The sequence below is a fragment of the Lactuca virosa genome, chromosome 8 (genome assembly GCF_052849685.1).
Source record: "Lactuca virosa cultivar CGN04683 chromosome 8, Lactuca_virosa_CGN04683_v6, whole genome shotgun sequence".
Lineage (NCBI taxonomy): Eukaryota > Viridiplantae > Streptophyta > Magnoliopsida > Asterales > Asteraceae > Lactuca > Lactuca virosa.
The window spans coordinates 321,035,185-321,047,947 of record NC_136433.1 but is presented as its reverse complement, the minus strand read 5'-3'; the positions used below and the strand labels follow the sequence as shown (position 1 = coordinate 321,047,947).

General features: G+C 36.4%; 1 protein-coding gene across 1 annotated transcript; it reads right to left on the bottom strand.

Moving 5' to 3' along the window:
• Window positions 1-5,446: 5,446 nt before the first annotated feature.
• Window positions 5,447-8,253, bottom strand: LOC145131742 (uncharacterized). Its single transcript, XM_079066398.1, has 2 exons — window positions 6,888-8,253; window positions 5,447-5,937 (listed from the first exon to the last, which is right to left on the bottom strand). The coding sequence occupies exons 1-2, from the start codon at window positions 8,251-8,253 to the stop codon at window positions 5,447-5,449; spliced, it is 1,857 nt and encodes a 618-aa protein (XP_078922524.1).
• Window positions 8,254-12,763: the final 4,510 nt, after the last annotated feature.

Below are 12,763 nucleotides of genomic sequence, written 5' to 3'. Positions count from 1 at the left end.
TGTTTGCTTTCATTTCTCTTATGAGGTAATAATCAATTCCCTTTTGTAAATAAAAATGTTATATAGATAAAAAAATTACTATTAGTACTTTATAGATAATTTTCATCATTGAATATCAATGATTCTGTAACAATAATTAAATAACATTATACGCATGGTTTTTCCATCTTTTTCGAGTAATATTACAATTTTGGTCCCTGAGTGTAACTGATTTTTCCAATTTTGGTCCATTTTTTAGGCTTGTAACTATTTTGATCGTTTTTTCAAGTAAAATTACAATAGTTTTGGGACCTAAATTGCAAAAGTCAACTAGTGGTTACCAAAAATAGCCACTTTACTTGGAGAAGGACCGGAAATGTTACAAGAACCTCAAATAAGAACCCAAATTCATAAATTAGCTATAATGAGGGACCAAAAGTGTATTTTTACTCTTCATTCTAAGTTTGTGTGCTTTCTGACAAGTTTTGCCTTTTTTTTATCAGATAAAACAAACAATAGGACTGCAGTATGTTAATGTTATTATTGTTTTATCATCAGGTATATGTTGTTACATTCTTTTTTGCTATAATTTGATCTTGTTGACTTGTTATGATCATCTTTGGGTCGTCAACTCTAACAACTTAGAAGTTATATTTTATGTAAATGATCATTTTGTACCTGTCATGATGAAATTTCAAAGAATTTGTTTCTCTTTCTATAAAAAATATTTTCATATATGTTGATGGAATAAAAACTAAACCCTAAATTCTTAAAATAGATTCTTTTTGAAAACATGTTACTCATTTCATGGTGTCAATGTGTTTATTCTCTAGCTTGCAACTTTTCTTGAAATTTATGTGTCATATACGTTTAAGGAGTATAACTATACCTTAATCCCTAAAAAGATTCCTTAAAAATGAATATTTTTTGAAATTTTGGTACTCATAATGTTAACAATACAGATGTTAAATATTTAAACTTGACCATTTTGCCCTTGTCTTTTTCATCTCTTTCATTTCCATGTTCAAGCAGCAACCAAATGGCCCTTATAGTTCGTAAAAGGCCCTTGTGCCCCCTGACCCTCTCGAGGTTGTTACTCTATCATGAAAAGGGTATTATTTTTGGCATTTTGATAAATTATCATTGGTATGCGAAAAGCATCCTTTGAGGGTTAAAGAGGTAACACACATTTGTTTTTAATTTATATAGGGTGAATTTCAGGAAATAGCAACATACTTCATTATGGATGAAGAACAAAGTACAACCTTTATCAGTAAAGAAGTGTAAGTACATCGCTATTATGGGTAAAGAAATGTAAGTACATTGCTATTATTGGTAAAAATAGTAAAATACATTGCTTTTCTGTTATAAAAGTTAATAGAAAAATAAATTATATAATATTATTTCTGTTATACAGTGGTCAAGCTTTTTGGATTTTGAAGGCATAGTCATGGATCCAGATGCTTTTAAAAAAGAGAATATTCTACGAACACTTACGAAAAGAGGTTTTTTATATTTTGGTTAAATTTACGAATTTACCCTTTCAACTAATTTTTACTAAATCTGTTAATGACATGTAATTCCAGGTTTGGGCATTTTTAGTGTTCAACATATGCAGAGAGGAAATGTCTTCTCTCAGTTAAAACATCAAGGAGTATATGACTATCAAAAACCAATGGCAGGTAAATGACTATTTTGCCCTTCAACTTCTATGACCCACATATTATATTTATTGCAAATTCATTTCAAATTTTTTAAAATGCGTTTTTTTTTATTTGAGTATTTTATTATTGTTTTTAAGGTAAGGACTAACAGGTAATTGTCGTTCTATTAAGGTGATGATATATTGTTGACTTACTCATTCTACAATTTTGGTCTTGGTTATTTCCAAGTAACATGCCACTATTATTATTTATAGAGTAAATTACAAATTTGTCCTTGTGATATTTCAAAAGTTATGGTTTTGAACTATATATTTCGTTAGTATAGTTTTGTTGCAAGGTTTTGTCCATGGTACTGACGGTGTTGCAAAATGCCAGTGAAATAAGACTATTTTGCCCCCGTCTTTTTATCCTTCATCCTATAAACCTAAAATTCCTCAACTTCAATCATAAACTCTAATTAAACCAATAGTGTATCCTTTTTTTTTGTATATGTGGGATGTTATGTAGATGATACGAAAAAGTTGAAGCTCTGCTGCGTTTAGTTTGTAGACAAGAAACTAATTCTACACTTCAACCCTACAGCCTATAGAGCTTCAAATTAACTGCAAATGTTGTATGCATCAATCAGATGTTCAACAACCAAATGTTGAGGTATAAATTTATCTGTTTACATGTTACAATGCTTTCATGTTAAGTAACTTGTTTACTAGCCAATTTACCCATGTAGTGTAAGTTGTAGGTAACAAAGAAGCAGTTAAAACAGGTTATTGATGATGCATACAGCCATCACCTATTGAAACTATACCCATCTCTGTAAGTGTTTCACCTAATTATACTATGTGAAAGTTACACACAGTTCTAAGACTTCAAATTTTATCATTTTAAAATTATTTATTTAGCTTCTCTACCTAATTTTGTACCAACATGTGTGTATGTGTATCCTTTTCAGACCATGAAGCCTTTTATCATCCTGTTACATGTAAGTTTTTAAAGTCCATTGTTTCTCATTTGTCCATTTAAATTACAGGGATTTGATTATAATGAATGTGCAGGCTTTTTGGTTGTTTCTTCAAATGACAAGGATCCTTCCTATCAACAAGTTTTTGGAGCATGATCAGGCTGCTTGTTAGAATCTTTTTGTCGGGTAACTTTTTTACCATTTTCTTAAAATTCGTTAATGTGTTTCCTTACATGAGAAGAAAATAAGAGTTGATATGGTGGGTGGGTGTATAACTGTTGTTTTATGAAGTTTTGTTGTGTATTTTAGAAGATGAAATTGAATGTTTTGGTAACTTGTTTGACATGTAATGTTAGTTAACTTCTTTGACATTTAGATCAAATTGAATTTTTTGGTATATATTTGTTTTTTTTATTATGTGTATTCACGTTGTAAATTCGTATCATAAATGCACGTCGTAAATGTGTATCGTAACTGGCAGCTGAAGTTTATGAGACGCAAATGCTTGTCATCTTCTTTTATGACAATATATTTAATGATACGCATTACGAGTCGTAGACGCGCGTTGTAAGCTTACGACACGCAAGGGCGTGTCGTCTTCCTTTATGACAGAGGCTTCCTTGATACGCATTGCGTGTCGTAAACGTGTGCCGTAAGGTTACGACACGCAAGGTTGTGTCGTCTTCTTTTATGACAGGGGCTTCCTTCATACCCATTGTGTATCGTAAAGGAACGTCGTAAATGCGTGTTGTAAATAGACGACGCGCAAAAGCTTGTCGTCTGTCGTTATGACCTTCCTTGACATGCATTTGCGTGTCGTCTGATCATTTTACGACACGCATTGTGTGTCGTAAAAGGGTGTTTTTGTAGTAGTGTTAGTGGTTTATTTACCGCAATACATGTTATAAGTTCCACAATACATGCCAGATTATTGACCATTTATCGACGATTCTCCAACTACATAATAAATAACATATAAACTTATAAGTTAAACAACATAAACCAAACTAACAAATTCACAATCACCAAAATATAAGTAAACTATAAACTACCAGCATAAACCAATTACCTATTATCAAACTAACAAACTAGAAAACTATTAAATTACCAATTACCAAACTAACAAACTATTTAATTACCTCCAAAGTCAAACCAACAACCAAACTAACAAACCAACAAACTAACAATTACCAATTTATCAAGCTATCAACATAAACCAAACTACCAAACAAACTACTTGTAATTGAAAGAAACCAAAAGAGACAATAATTTTTTTCAACAAAAAAAACATATTCCAACCCTATGTAATCACTACCTTGCAGTAAAAGCTCATCTGTATGTATCATGCCTACTATAAACATAATGATTTCGTAAATTTGTTTAGGGTTTAGAATTGAGATGAAAAAATTCACCAAAAGAAAAAAAAATATTAGGATCAAATTGGAGTGGTATAGATAACATCGGAACCAATAGTAGATGTGAACAAAATATACAACATACAAATCAAGATAAAGTGGGAAGAGATACCTCCTACGAACAGTTTGTTGGTAAACCTGAATATTAGAGATGAAGAAAACTGATAAATCCCTTTGAATCAAGGAAAACCCATATAGACATCTCCTTCAAAGAGTATAGATGAATCAGCTTTGGAAAGGTTTAAGGAAGGAATTCCAAGTCCGATATTTGATGGTGATGGCAAGAAGGTGTTTGGATTGCGGCCTAGTATCCATCGATTGAAGAAAAACCTTCAAACCATCGAAATTGGAATAAACTAAAGTTAGAGTTGACGGTGTTGTATAGATTGAACCCTAAATTGGGGAAGACATAAAATCAAAAAATTGAATAGCAAATCATGTGGTCCCCGAGGTTGAGCAGAATAGACCACTTGAAATGGACTAAATCCAGTACTTCGGTTGACTGCATGATTATGAGAAAACTCAGCTTGACATAGTTTCTGATCTCAGCCCTTCACATGATCACCCACCAAACACCGCAAAATATTACCAAGGTACCGATTGACAACTTCTGTTTGCCCATCTGTTTGAGGATGATAAGCACTACTAAAGTTAAGCTGAGTGTTCACCATTTTCCACAAGCTATGCCAAACATGACTAAAAAACCTAGTGTCTCGATCAGAAACAATAGAAGATGGCAAGCCATGCAAACGGTATATGTCTCGAAAGAATAATTGAGCCACATTAACTGCATCCGTCGTCTTTTTACAAGGGATAAAGTGCACCATCTTGGAAAAACGATCAACAACCACAAAGATTAAATCATTGCCCCGTTGAGTCCCTGGTAACCCCAACACAAAGTCCATGCTTATATCCACCCAAGGTTTAGACGGAACAGGTAAAGGCATATAGAGTCCAGCATTGGTAGTCGTGCCCTTCGAAACCTGAAATTTTTTGCACCGTTTAACATATCGATCCACCTCCTTGCGCATAGTAGGCCAAAAGTAAGATGATTGCACCAACTGTAAAGTGCGATCTCGCCCGACATGCCCCTCACCATGCAACTCCTTGATGATTTGAAGACGAAGACTAGAATCGGGGACACAAAACTGATTCCCTTTGAAAAGGAAACCGTCATGCACTAGAAAATCAGACCTCCGCCCAGATTGTATATCCTGCAAAATAACAGAAAAGTAAGGATCAACAGCCAACTGCTCCATGAGGACATCCAACCCTGGAACACCAACCCTCATGGAAACTAGCAAATTACTTCTTCTGCTCAAAGCATCTGCCACCCGATTCGACACTCCAGACTTGTGCTTCACAACAAAAGTGAACTTTTCCAAGAATGCCATCCACCGCCCATGCTTATGGGACACCTTATCTTGACTTCAGATGTGCCTTAGAGAATCATGATCTGTAAACAAAACAAACTCTTTATGAAACAAGTAGTGACACCAATGCTTTATAGCTTGGACCACTGCATAGAATTCAACATCATAAGTGCTATAACACAGCTTTGGCCCTGTCAACTTCTCACTGAAATAGGCAACCGGTCGTCCCCCTTGACTTAGGACTGCTCCAACTCCAACCTTTGAAGCATCCGTGTGTAATTCAAAAACTTGAGAAAAATCTGGTAATACAAGAATCGGTGCTGAGGTAAGCTTCTCTTTAACCAGTTGGAAAGCCGATTTTGCCGCCTCTGTCCAAGTAAAGGTCTTCCCTTTCATGCAATAAGTCACAGGTGCCATAAGGGAACTGAAGTTTGGAATAAAACGCCTATAGAAAGAAGCAAGACCATGGAAGCTTCGTACTTCAGTGATGGTATTTGGAGTTGGCCATTGTCTAACAGTTGCCACCTTAGATTCGTCCACCTGTATTCCTTCACCAGAAACAACATAACCCAAGAACAAGACTTTTGGGACCATGAACACACACTTCTTCACAGCTGCATACAAACTATCCCTACGAAGTAAGGTCAAGACCTATTGCACATGGATGACATGCTCTCCAGGAGTAGCACTATAAATAAGTATGTCATCAAAATAGACAACTACAAATTTACCAATAAAGGGCCTGAACAATTGGTTCATCACACACATGAATGTACTAGGAGCATTTGATAAACCAAAAGGCATCACCAACCACTCATACAATCCTTCACGATTCTAGAAGGCAATTTTCCATTCATCACCCGGTCTAAGTCGAATCTGGTAGTACCCACTCTTTAAGTCTAATTTGGTAAAGATAGTGGCACCACTGATCTGGTCAAGCAAGTCATCAAGTAGAGGAATTGGAAATTTATACCTCACTGTGATCTTATTGATGGCACGACTATCAACACACATACGCCAAGTACCATCCTTTTTAGGAGTCAACAAAGCAGGAACAGCACACGGGATCATGCTTTCCCGAACATGACATTTTGAAATTAATTCCTCCACCTGTCGACGCAACTCTTCATGCTCCCCAGGACTCATTCTGTAATGTGGCCTATTAGGCAACTGTGCTCCTGGTTGTAAATGGCAATATGGTGTTGGATGTCACGTAAAGGTGGCAGGCCATCAGGTAATTCATTAGGGAAAACATCATCAAATTCCTTAAGTAAAGGAACCATAGCCTCAGAAACTTCAACCTCCTTAGTCAACTCCTTCCCTATCAACACAAAAATGCCACCTTCCGCCTCTAACTCCTCTTCGAACTGAGTAAGGGTTAACAGAGTACCCGAAGGTCTTGCAACTGGCTCCTTTGGCTTACTGGGAACCAAAGTTATCTTCACACCACCAAACATGAAACTATAAGTATTGGATCTCCCGTTATGATCTATATTACGATCATACTCCCAAGGTCTACCCAACAATAAGTGACAAGCATGCATCACAACCACATTACACCAAACATTATCTTTATATGTAGTACCAACAGAAAATGGAACAAGAGCTCGTTTAGATACAGTTACCTCACCACCCTTCTTAAGCCATTGTAGCTTGTAAGGCTTGGATCTATTTTCAGTTTTCAACGCCAACTTTTGAACCGCCTCTTCAGATACCAGGTTATCACAACTTCCTGAATCAATAATGAAGGAACAAACCTTACCCAAAATAGTACATGTTGACTGGAAGATGTTATGTTTGAGCCAGTCATCACCAATAACTTTTGGTGTATAACAAGAGCGTCTCACCACCAAATTCACTCCAACATCTCTAGTTACAACTTCTTCTTCGAATTGAGGCTTGTCATCATACACCAGGGCATCTTCGTAATTTTCACCAACATCATCATTTTGCCAATCTTCGGGTTCAGCAAACAAGTGTCGTTTACCAGCCTTCTTGCATTCTGATTGTCGGTGACCCGTCTCTCCACAATTAAAACACTTTAAGCCACTACTACCAGGCCCCTTAGGGATTGGTCCAACACTGGTACCTGTTGGCCTCTGTTGATTAGGCATAACACGGGGTACTATACCACCCGTCCCGGAACTTCCTCCAACAATGGCTGACGAAGATGAACTGCCCACCCGACGGTTTTGTTTCTCAAAAACCAATGCTCGTTGGTGTGCTTCAGAAATGGATACCGGGTCAAACATATTCACAGAGTCCATGATCTGAACTCGTAAACCTCCAACATATCGAGCCACAAGTTGTTCCTTTGTCTCCTGAATATCATTTCGAGCGATTAATTGGTAGAACTCGGTTGTATAATCATCAACCGACTTCGGACCCTGCTTCAGATTCTGTAGGCGTTGGTACATCAATCGTTGAAAATTATGGGGCAGAAAGTTGGACCGCAAACACTTCTTCATCTTTCTCCAAGTCACAACCTTTGATTTTCCGAGTCTATCTCGAGTCAGTTTCAACTGTTGCCACCATGCGGATGCCCTGCCACGTAGCCTGGTAGCGATCAATGGAACTCTCTTGTTTTCAGGAACCTCTTTGAACTCAAACACTTCTTCAACTGTTGCCAACCAGTCGATGAATCCCTCCGGGTTCAAACTAACCCCATCAAATTCTGGTATATCAATTCTCAATCCATCCTCCCAACGCCTATTATCAGCCCCATGATTATGCCTTGTCTGCCTCACCGGGTTCTCATCGAAAGACGAACCGCCACCATCACCAAACGGACTCCCAAACTCTTCATCTTCCACTTGTGACTGAGTTTGAGACCTGTTTCCTCCTTGATTCATCAGTTCGACCATTCGACTAGTCAACTGGTCAACCATTTGATCCATCCTCTCCTCCATCCGTTCCATAAAACGTTGTTCTAGTTCCTGTTCATGAACATCACCGTGTGGTCTGTTTCTCCTTGGAGGCATTTTCAACCAGAAATTCGGCTCTGATACCAACTGATGCAGCGAAAAAATGACCAAATATCAAAACCGTTGAGTCTAGAAGAATACCCAGGATAATCTTGCCCAAACCACGTTGATTTTATGAATACCGTGGGATTGGCTTCAAAATTCGGTAAACACACACGAAATTTTAAGAGAAAAATGAAAGTTCTTTAAACTGATCAATGACCATCCAGATTACATTAGAAAGACTTAAAGAAAAAGCATAATTTTAAAAGAAACCCTAAAGAGACATGGGCCAAACACAAACCCAAAAACAAAGTCCAAAAATTATGAAAAAAAACACAAAAATGTCCATAAGTCCAATTTAGAAAGCGATTTTTGGACTCAAAAATGGGTAATACCCTTTTGGGGAGTTATCTAGATGTGCTCCTTGCTTCAAGCTTCGATTTGACTGGTCGTAGGCCCAAAACGGAGATCCGTAGCCAAAGTTATGGCCGTTTCCGTGAAGCCCCTTTAGTCACACGATCGCGGGCCTCTAGGAACGCAAGTGCCTGATCCTCCACACTAGGGCTCACATCACTTCTGCTGCCATTGATGTTCGGTCTGTTGTGTTCATTAGTTGTCTGGCTGCTGCTGCCATTATTGTTCGGTATGTTGCGTCCATTGGTTCTCTGGCTCATGCTGCCATTGGTTTTTGGTCGCTTGCGTCGGTCCCTCTTCTTTCGCTTTTGTCCCACTCCCTGACGCCCCAGTACGTTTTTTACTTTTACTTTGGTTCTTTGGAATGATTTCCTTACACGTCCTTGCATTATGAGTTGTGTTATGGCATCTACTACAACTTCTTATTTTTGGTGCCTCACCTTGAGAGGGAATACGATTGGTGTTTTTTGGTCTACTGGCTTGACGTATTTCCATCACAGGAGGGTTAACAACCATAAGGTCATCCGGAACCTCCTAATCACAAAGTTCTGAAAGAGGGTATACGGCCTGCTCGTACGTTCTTCGATATGTTTCAATTTTATAAGCATCTACAGCCATATGCCTACTGTGATCATTTTTCAAGTGCGTTAAAACCATTATCACATGACCACATGGAAAACCAGTTAGTTGCCAATATCTGCAAGAACAAGTCTTTTCCCTCAAATTCACTATACCGCCACTTTTGAAGTCATGCACTTGATATGTTGTATTGTCAACACCGGATACCGACCATCCTTGAATCCCCACTTTATTTTTTTTAACGATATCTTCAGCCCACTTCGTAAGTATTGTTGTACTTTTTTCTGCTAAAACAAGCATATATTATTATATATTACATTTATCATATAATTTAAAATTAAACATAATCATACATGTAGCCATCCGTCGTTTGTAAAACCATTTCTGCATAAGTGCGCGAAAGAACTCAAGAAGTGGTAATATAGGCAATTTCCTTGTTTTATTTGATACATCATTCATGGACTCCGCACTATTTGAGGTCATATAATCATACCTTGTGGTAGGGAAATACGCTCTGGTCCATTTCTCATGTGGAATTTGACTGAGATATGTCGCTACATCATCTCTTATATTACGAAGTCTCCCCCAATAGAATTCAAACTCAGTGGTTTCGTAAGCTCTTACCAGCTTCCAAAACAAAATTGTTGTTTTTTTGTTTTTTCCAAAGGTGTGGACTATGTTTCCTATTAGATGAAAAACACACAATCCATGTTGAGAATTTGGAAAAGCATTTTGAATACTTACATAAATTGCGGGTGCCCTATCTGTGACCATTGTCAGACCTTCCACATCACCAATGCATTCATATATTTTTTCAAGAAATCATGTCCAATAATCCGTAGTCTCTTTTGGGCAAATTCCATACCCAATAGGCAAGATCTGATTTTTTCCATCCATGGCTACTGCATGCAAGATGATGCCTTTGTACTTTCCCTTCAAATGAGCACCATCCATAATAATAACTTTTCTACAACACTCTCTGAAAGCACGTATCTGCAACAACAATATAAAAACCATTAATATATCAACAATATAATTTATTTATAAACATTTAAAAAAATAACAAATATATTTAAAAATATATTACCGCGCATCTAATAGCGAAAAAGCAATACTCAAAACGATCCTCTGAATCACTTTTTATGTACGCCACAGTACCACGATTATGTTTCTTTAGATTGTGAAAATAAACTTGAAGTTTAGAGAAACTTTCTTCGAGGTCTCATCATCAATCCCAAAGTAAATTCTCTAGCACGCCACGCTTGTGAATAACTCATATTTATTTGTAGCAAAGAATTCATATCTCTAATTATATCTTTAGGCTTCCAAACTCTCAAACTTCATTGACCCATAATGCCATGTATTATGGTTCCCACAACTTCGCTATTTGCTTGCCTATGATTTGGGTGTATAAGTAATGAAGAACATGTATGCTTGTCATTAAACGTGGCGGTTGCACTTTGTCTAGAGTCCAACTTACATAACACACAAAGAATGGCAAATTGATCTCAATAGGCGTTGGTTTAAAAACACGTGGGATGTTATTTTCCTGCAAAATTAAAAAATTAAATATAAGTATATAAAATTGTTGTAAATATGTATAGATTTTACCAAACCATAATCGTAATTGTGCTTCACTATACCTCCATAAATACGTACCCCACGCAAACCTGTCGTACTCATTATAATTAATATAAATCATCAAGTATTTATAGAATAAATTATAAATAATAAATTTAATACCTATTCCAATTATATTGAATATCGACTAGCTCATAAACTGCCTGCGGAATGCACGTATTGTCGTCTCGTCCTATGAGACTCCTCAACAAAAACATCATTTGCATAACCATTACCGCATCCTCATCGCTACACATCGAGAATGCTGGCCCTTTTATGTAGTCTTCTAAATCTTTCAGCCGGAAATTTTCATCTCTCACATTAGGGAACAACCGATTCCTTAATCTTGAACTTGTGCTGACTTTTGTATTTATTATATCAACATACGGTCCAAATCTCAAACCGCTAATCGAACAAAATTCCGTTTCACCATATTCAACCACCCTGCCTTGTAACTCGAACCGAAACCTCCCAACCCTAGTTACCTCTACATCACGAACTTCATGCAACATCATCAAATGATAGAGCATCAGGTCACCATTCGGGATTGGCATACCAATGAAGATCCCAAAAGCCGTCTCTCGAAATAATTCAACTTGCCTACTATTTAGTTTTATAATGTACTTTTTCAACACAGTCTCCAACGCCCCTTTAAAAGTACATTCTGCAGCCCATCGACGCAAACTATGCTGCAAATTGCAAAAGATTAAACATATATGCCAAAATTTAAAAAATAATACTTAAAAGTAACTTTAAATAGCATTGTACTTTTATTTTTATAGCATTGTACTTATATATTGTTTTTTAACAATTTTATGCAAAGAAGCAATATTTTTTTAACTTTTAGAACTTATTTGTTATAAAAAACCTAAAAATACAAAAATTCATAATTTTTTTTCCTTTTTTCAATGATATCAAATTCGATAAAAAAAATTACTTTTTTTTGTCAAATTCACAGTATGAATCTGTGCAGATTCACAATGTGAATTTGAATTCACACGGTGAATCCGAAAAATATATAAGCATTCACAATGTGAAGTTTTGAATTTAGATATTTTTAGTTTTTTTTTTCGACAAAAAATAAGCTCTAAAAATTGAAAAAGGATAGGGAATGGTTCACTCGAGATTAAAAAAAAGTAGAGATCTTGAGATTCAACCTCAGCCACATATTAATCATTTGTCACTCTAACGCGCCAGCGTACCGGCAGCAGCAAGGTATGCCTAATCATAAATGATTATATGGAAAAGAGATATAATTATATATGATTATACATATGTATACGTATATGTCTAATCATAAATGATTATACATATATTTTTGTTCACAAATATAGTAATCATATACGATTATGACGGTTGATGACAGAAGAGGTGGTGGTGACAGAGGTGGCAGTGGTATAAGTGACGGAGGTGATAGTTGTAGGGTCGGCTGGTGTTAGAGGTGGTGGTAGTGGTAGCGGCAACGGCGATCATGGTGGTGGGGATGGTGGTGGAGGAGAAAGGAACGGGCGACGCTATATAATCATTTATGATTATAACAGGCTTGGCACGTCGGAGGATTAGAGTGGTAGATGTGAAATATGTGGCTGACGTTGAATCTCAAATCTATATTTTATTTTTAATCTCAACGGAACCTATATATATATATATATATATATATATATATATATATATATATATATATATATATATATATATATATAAATAGTGGGCCTCTTAATTTTTAAGACCATAGTCTAAAAAATAAGGAGCTCAAATATGAACCATTAGATCATATTCAATGGTATAGATTTAA

Bases quoted from the DNA above. Each gene is read 5' to 3' on its own strand.
- LOC145131742 (XM_079066398.1), bottom strand. From the start codon at position 8,253: ATGGTCGAACTGATGAATCAAGGAGGAAACAGGTCTCAAACTCAGTCA. The intron at 5,938-6,887 runs GTAATATAGATC...TTTCTGGTGAAG, and splicing joins TAGACCTTGGGAGTATGATC to GAATACAGGTGGACGAATCT.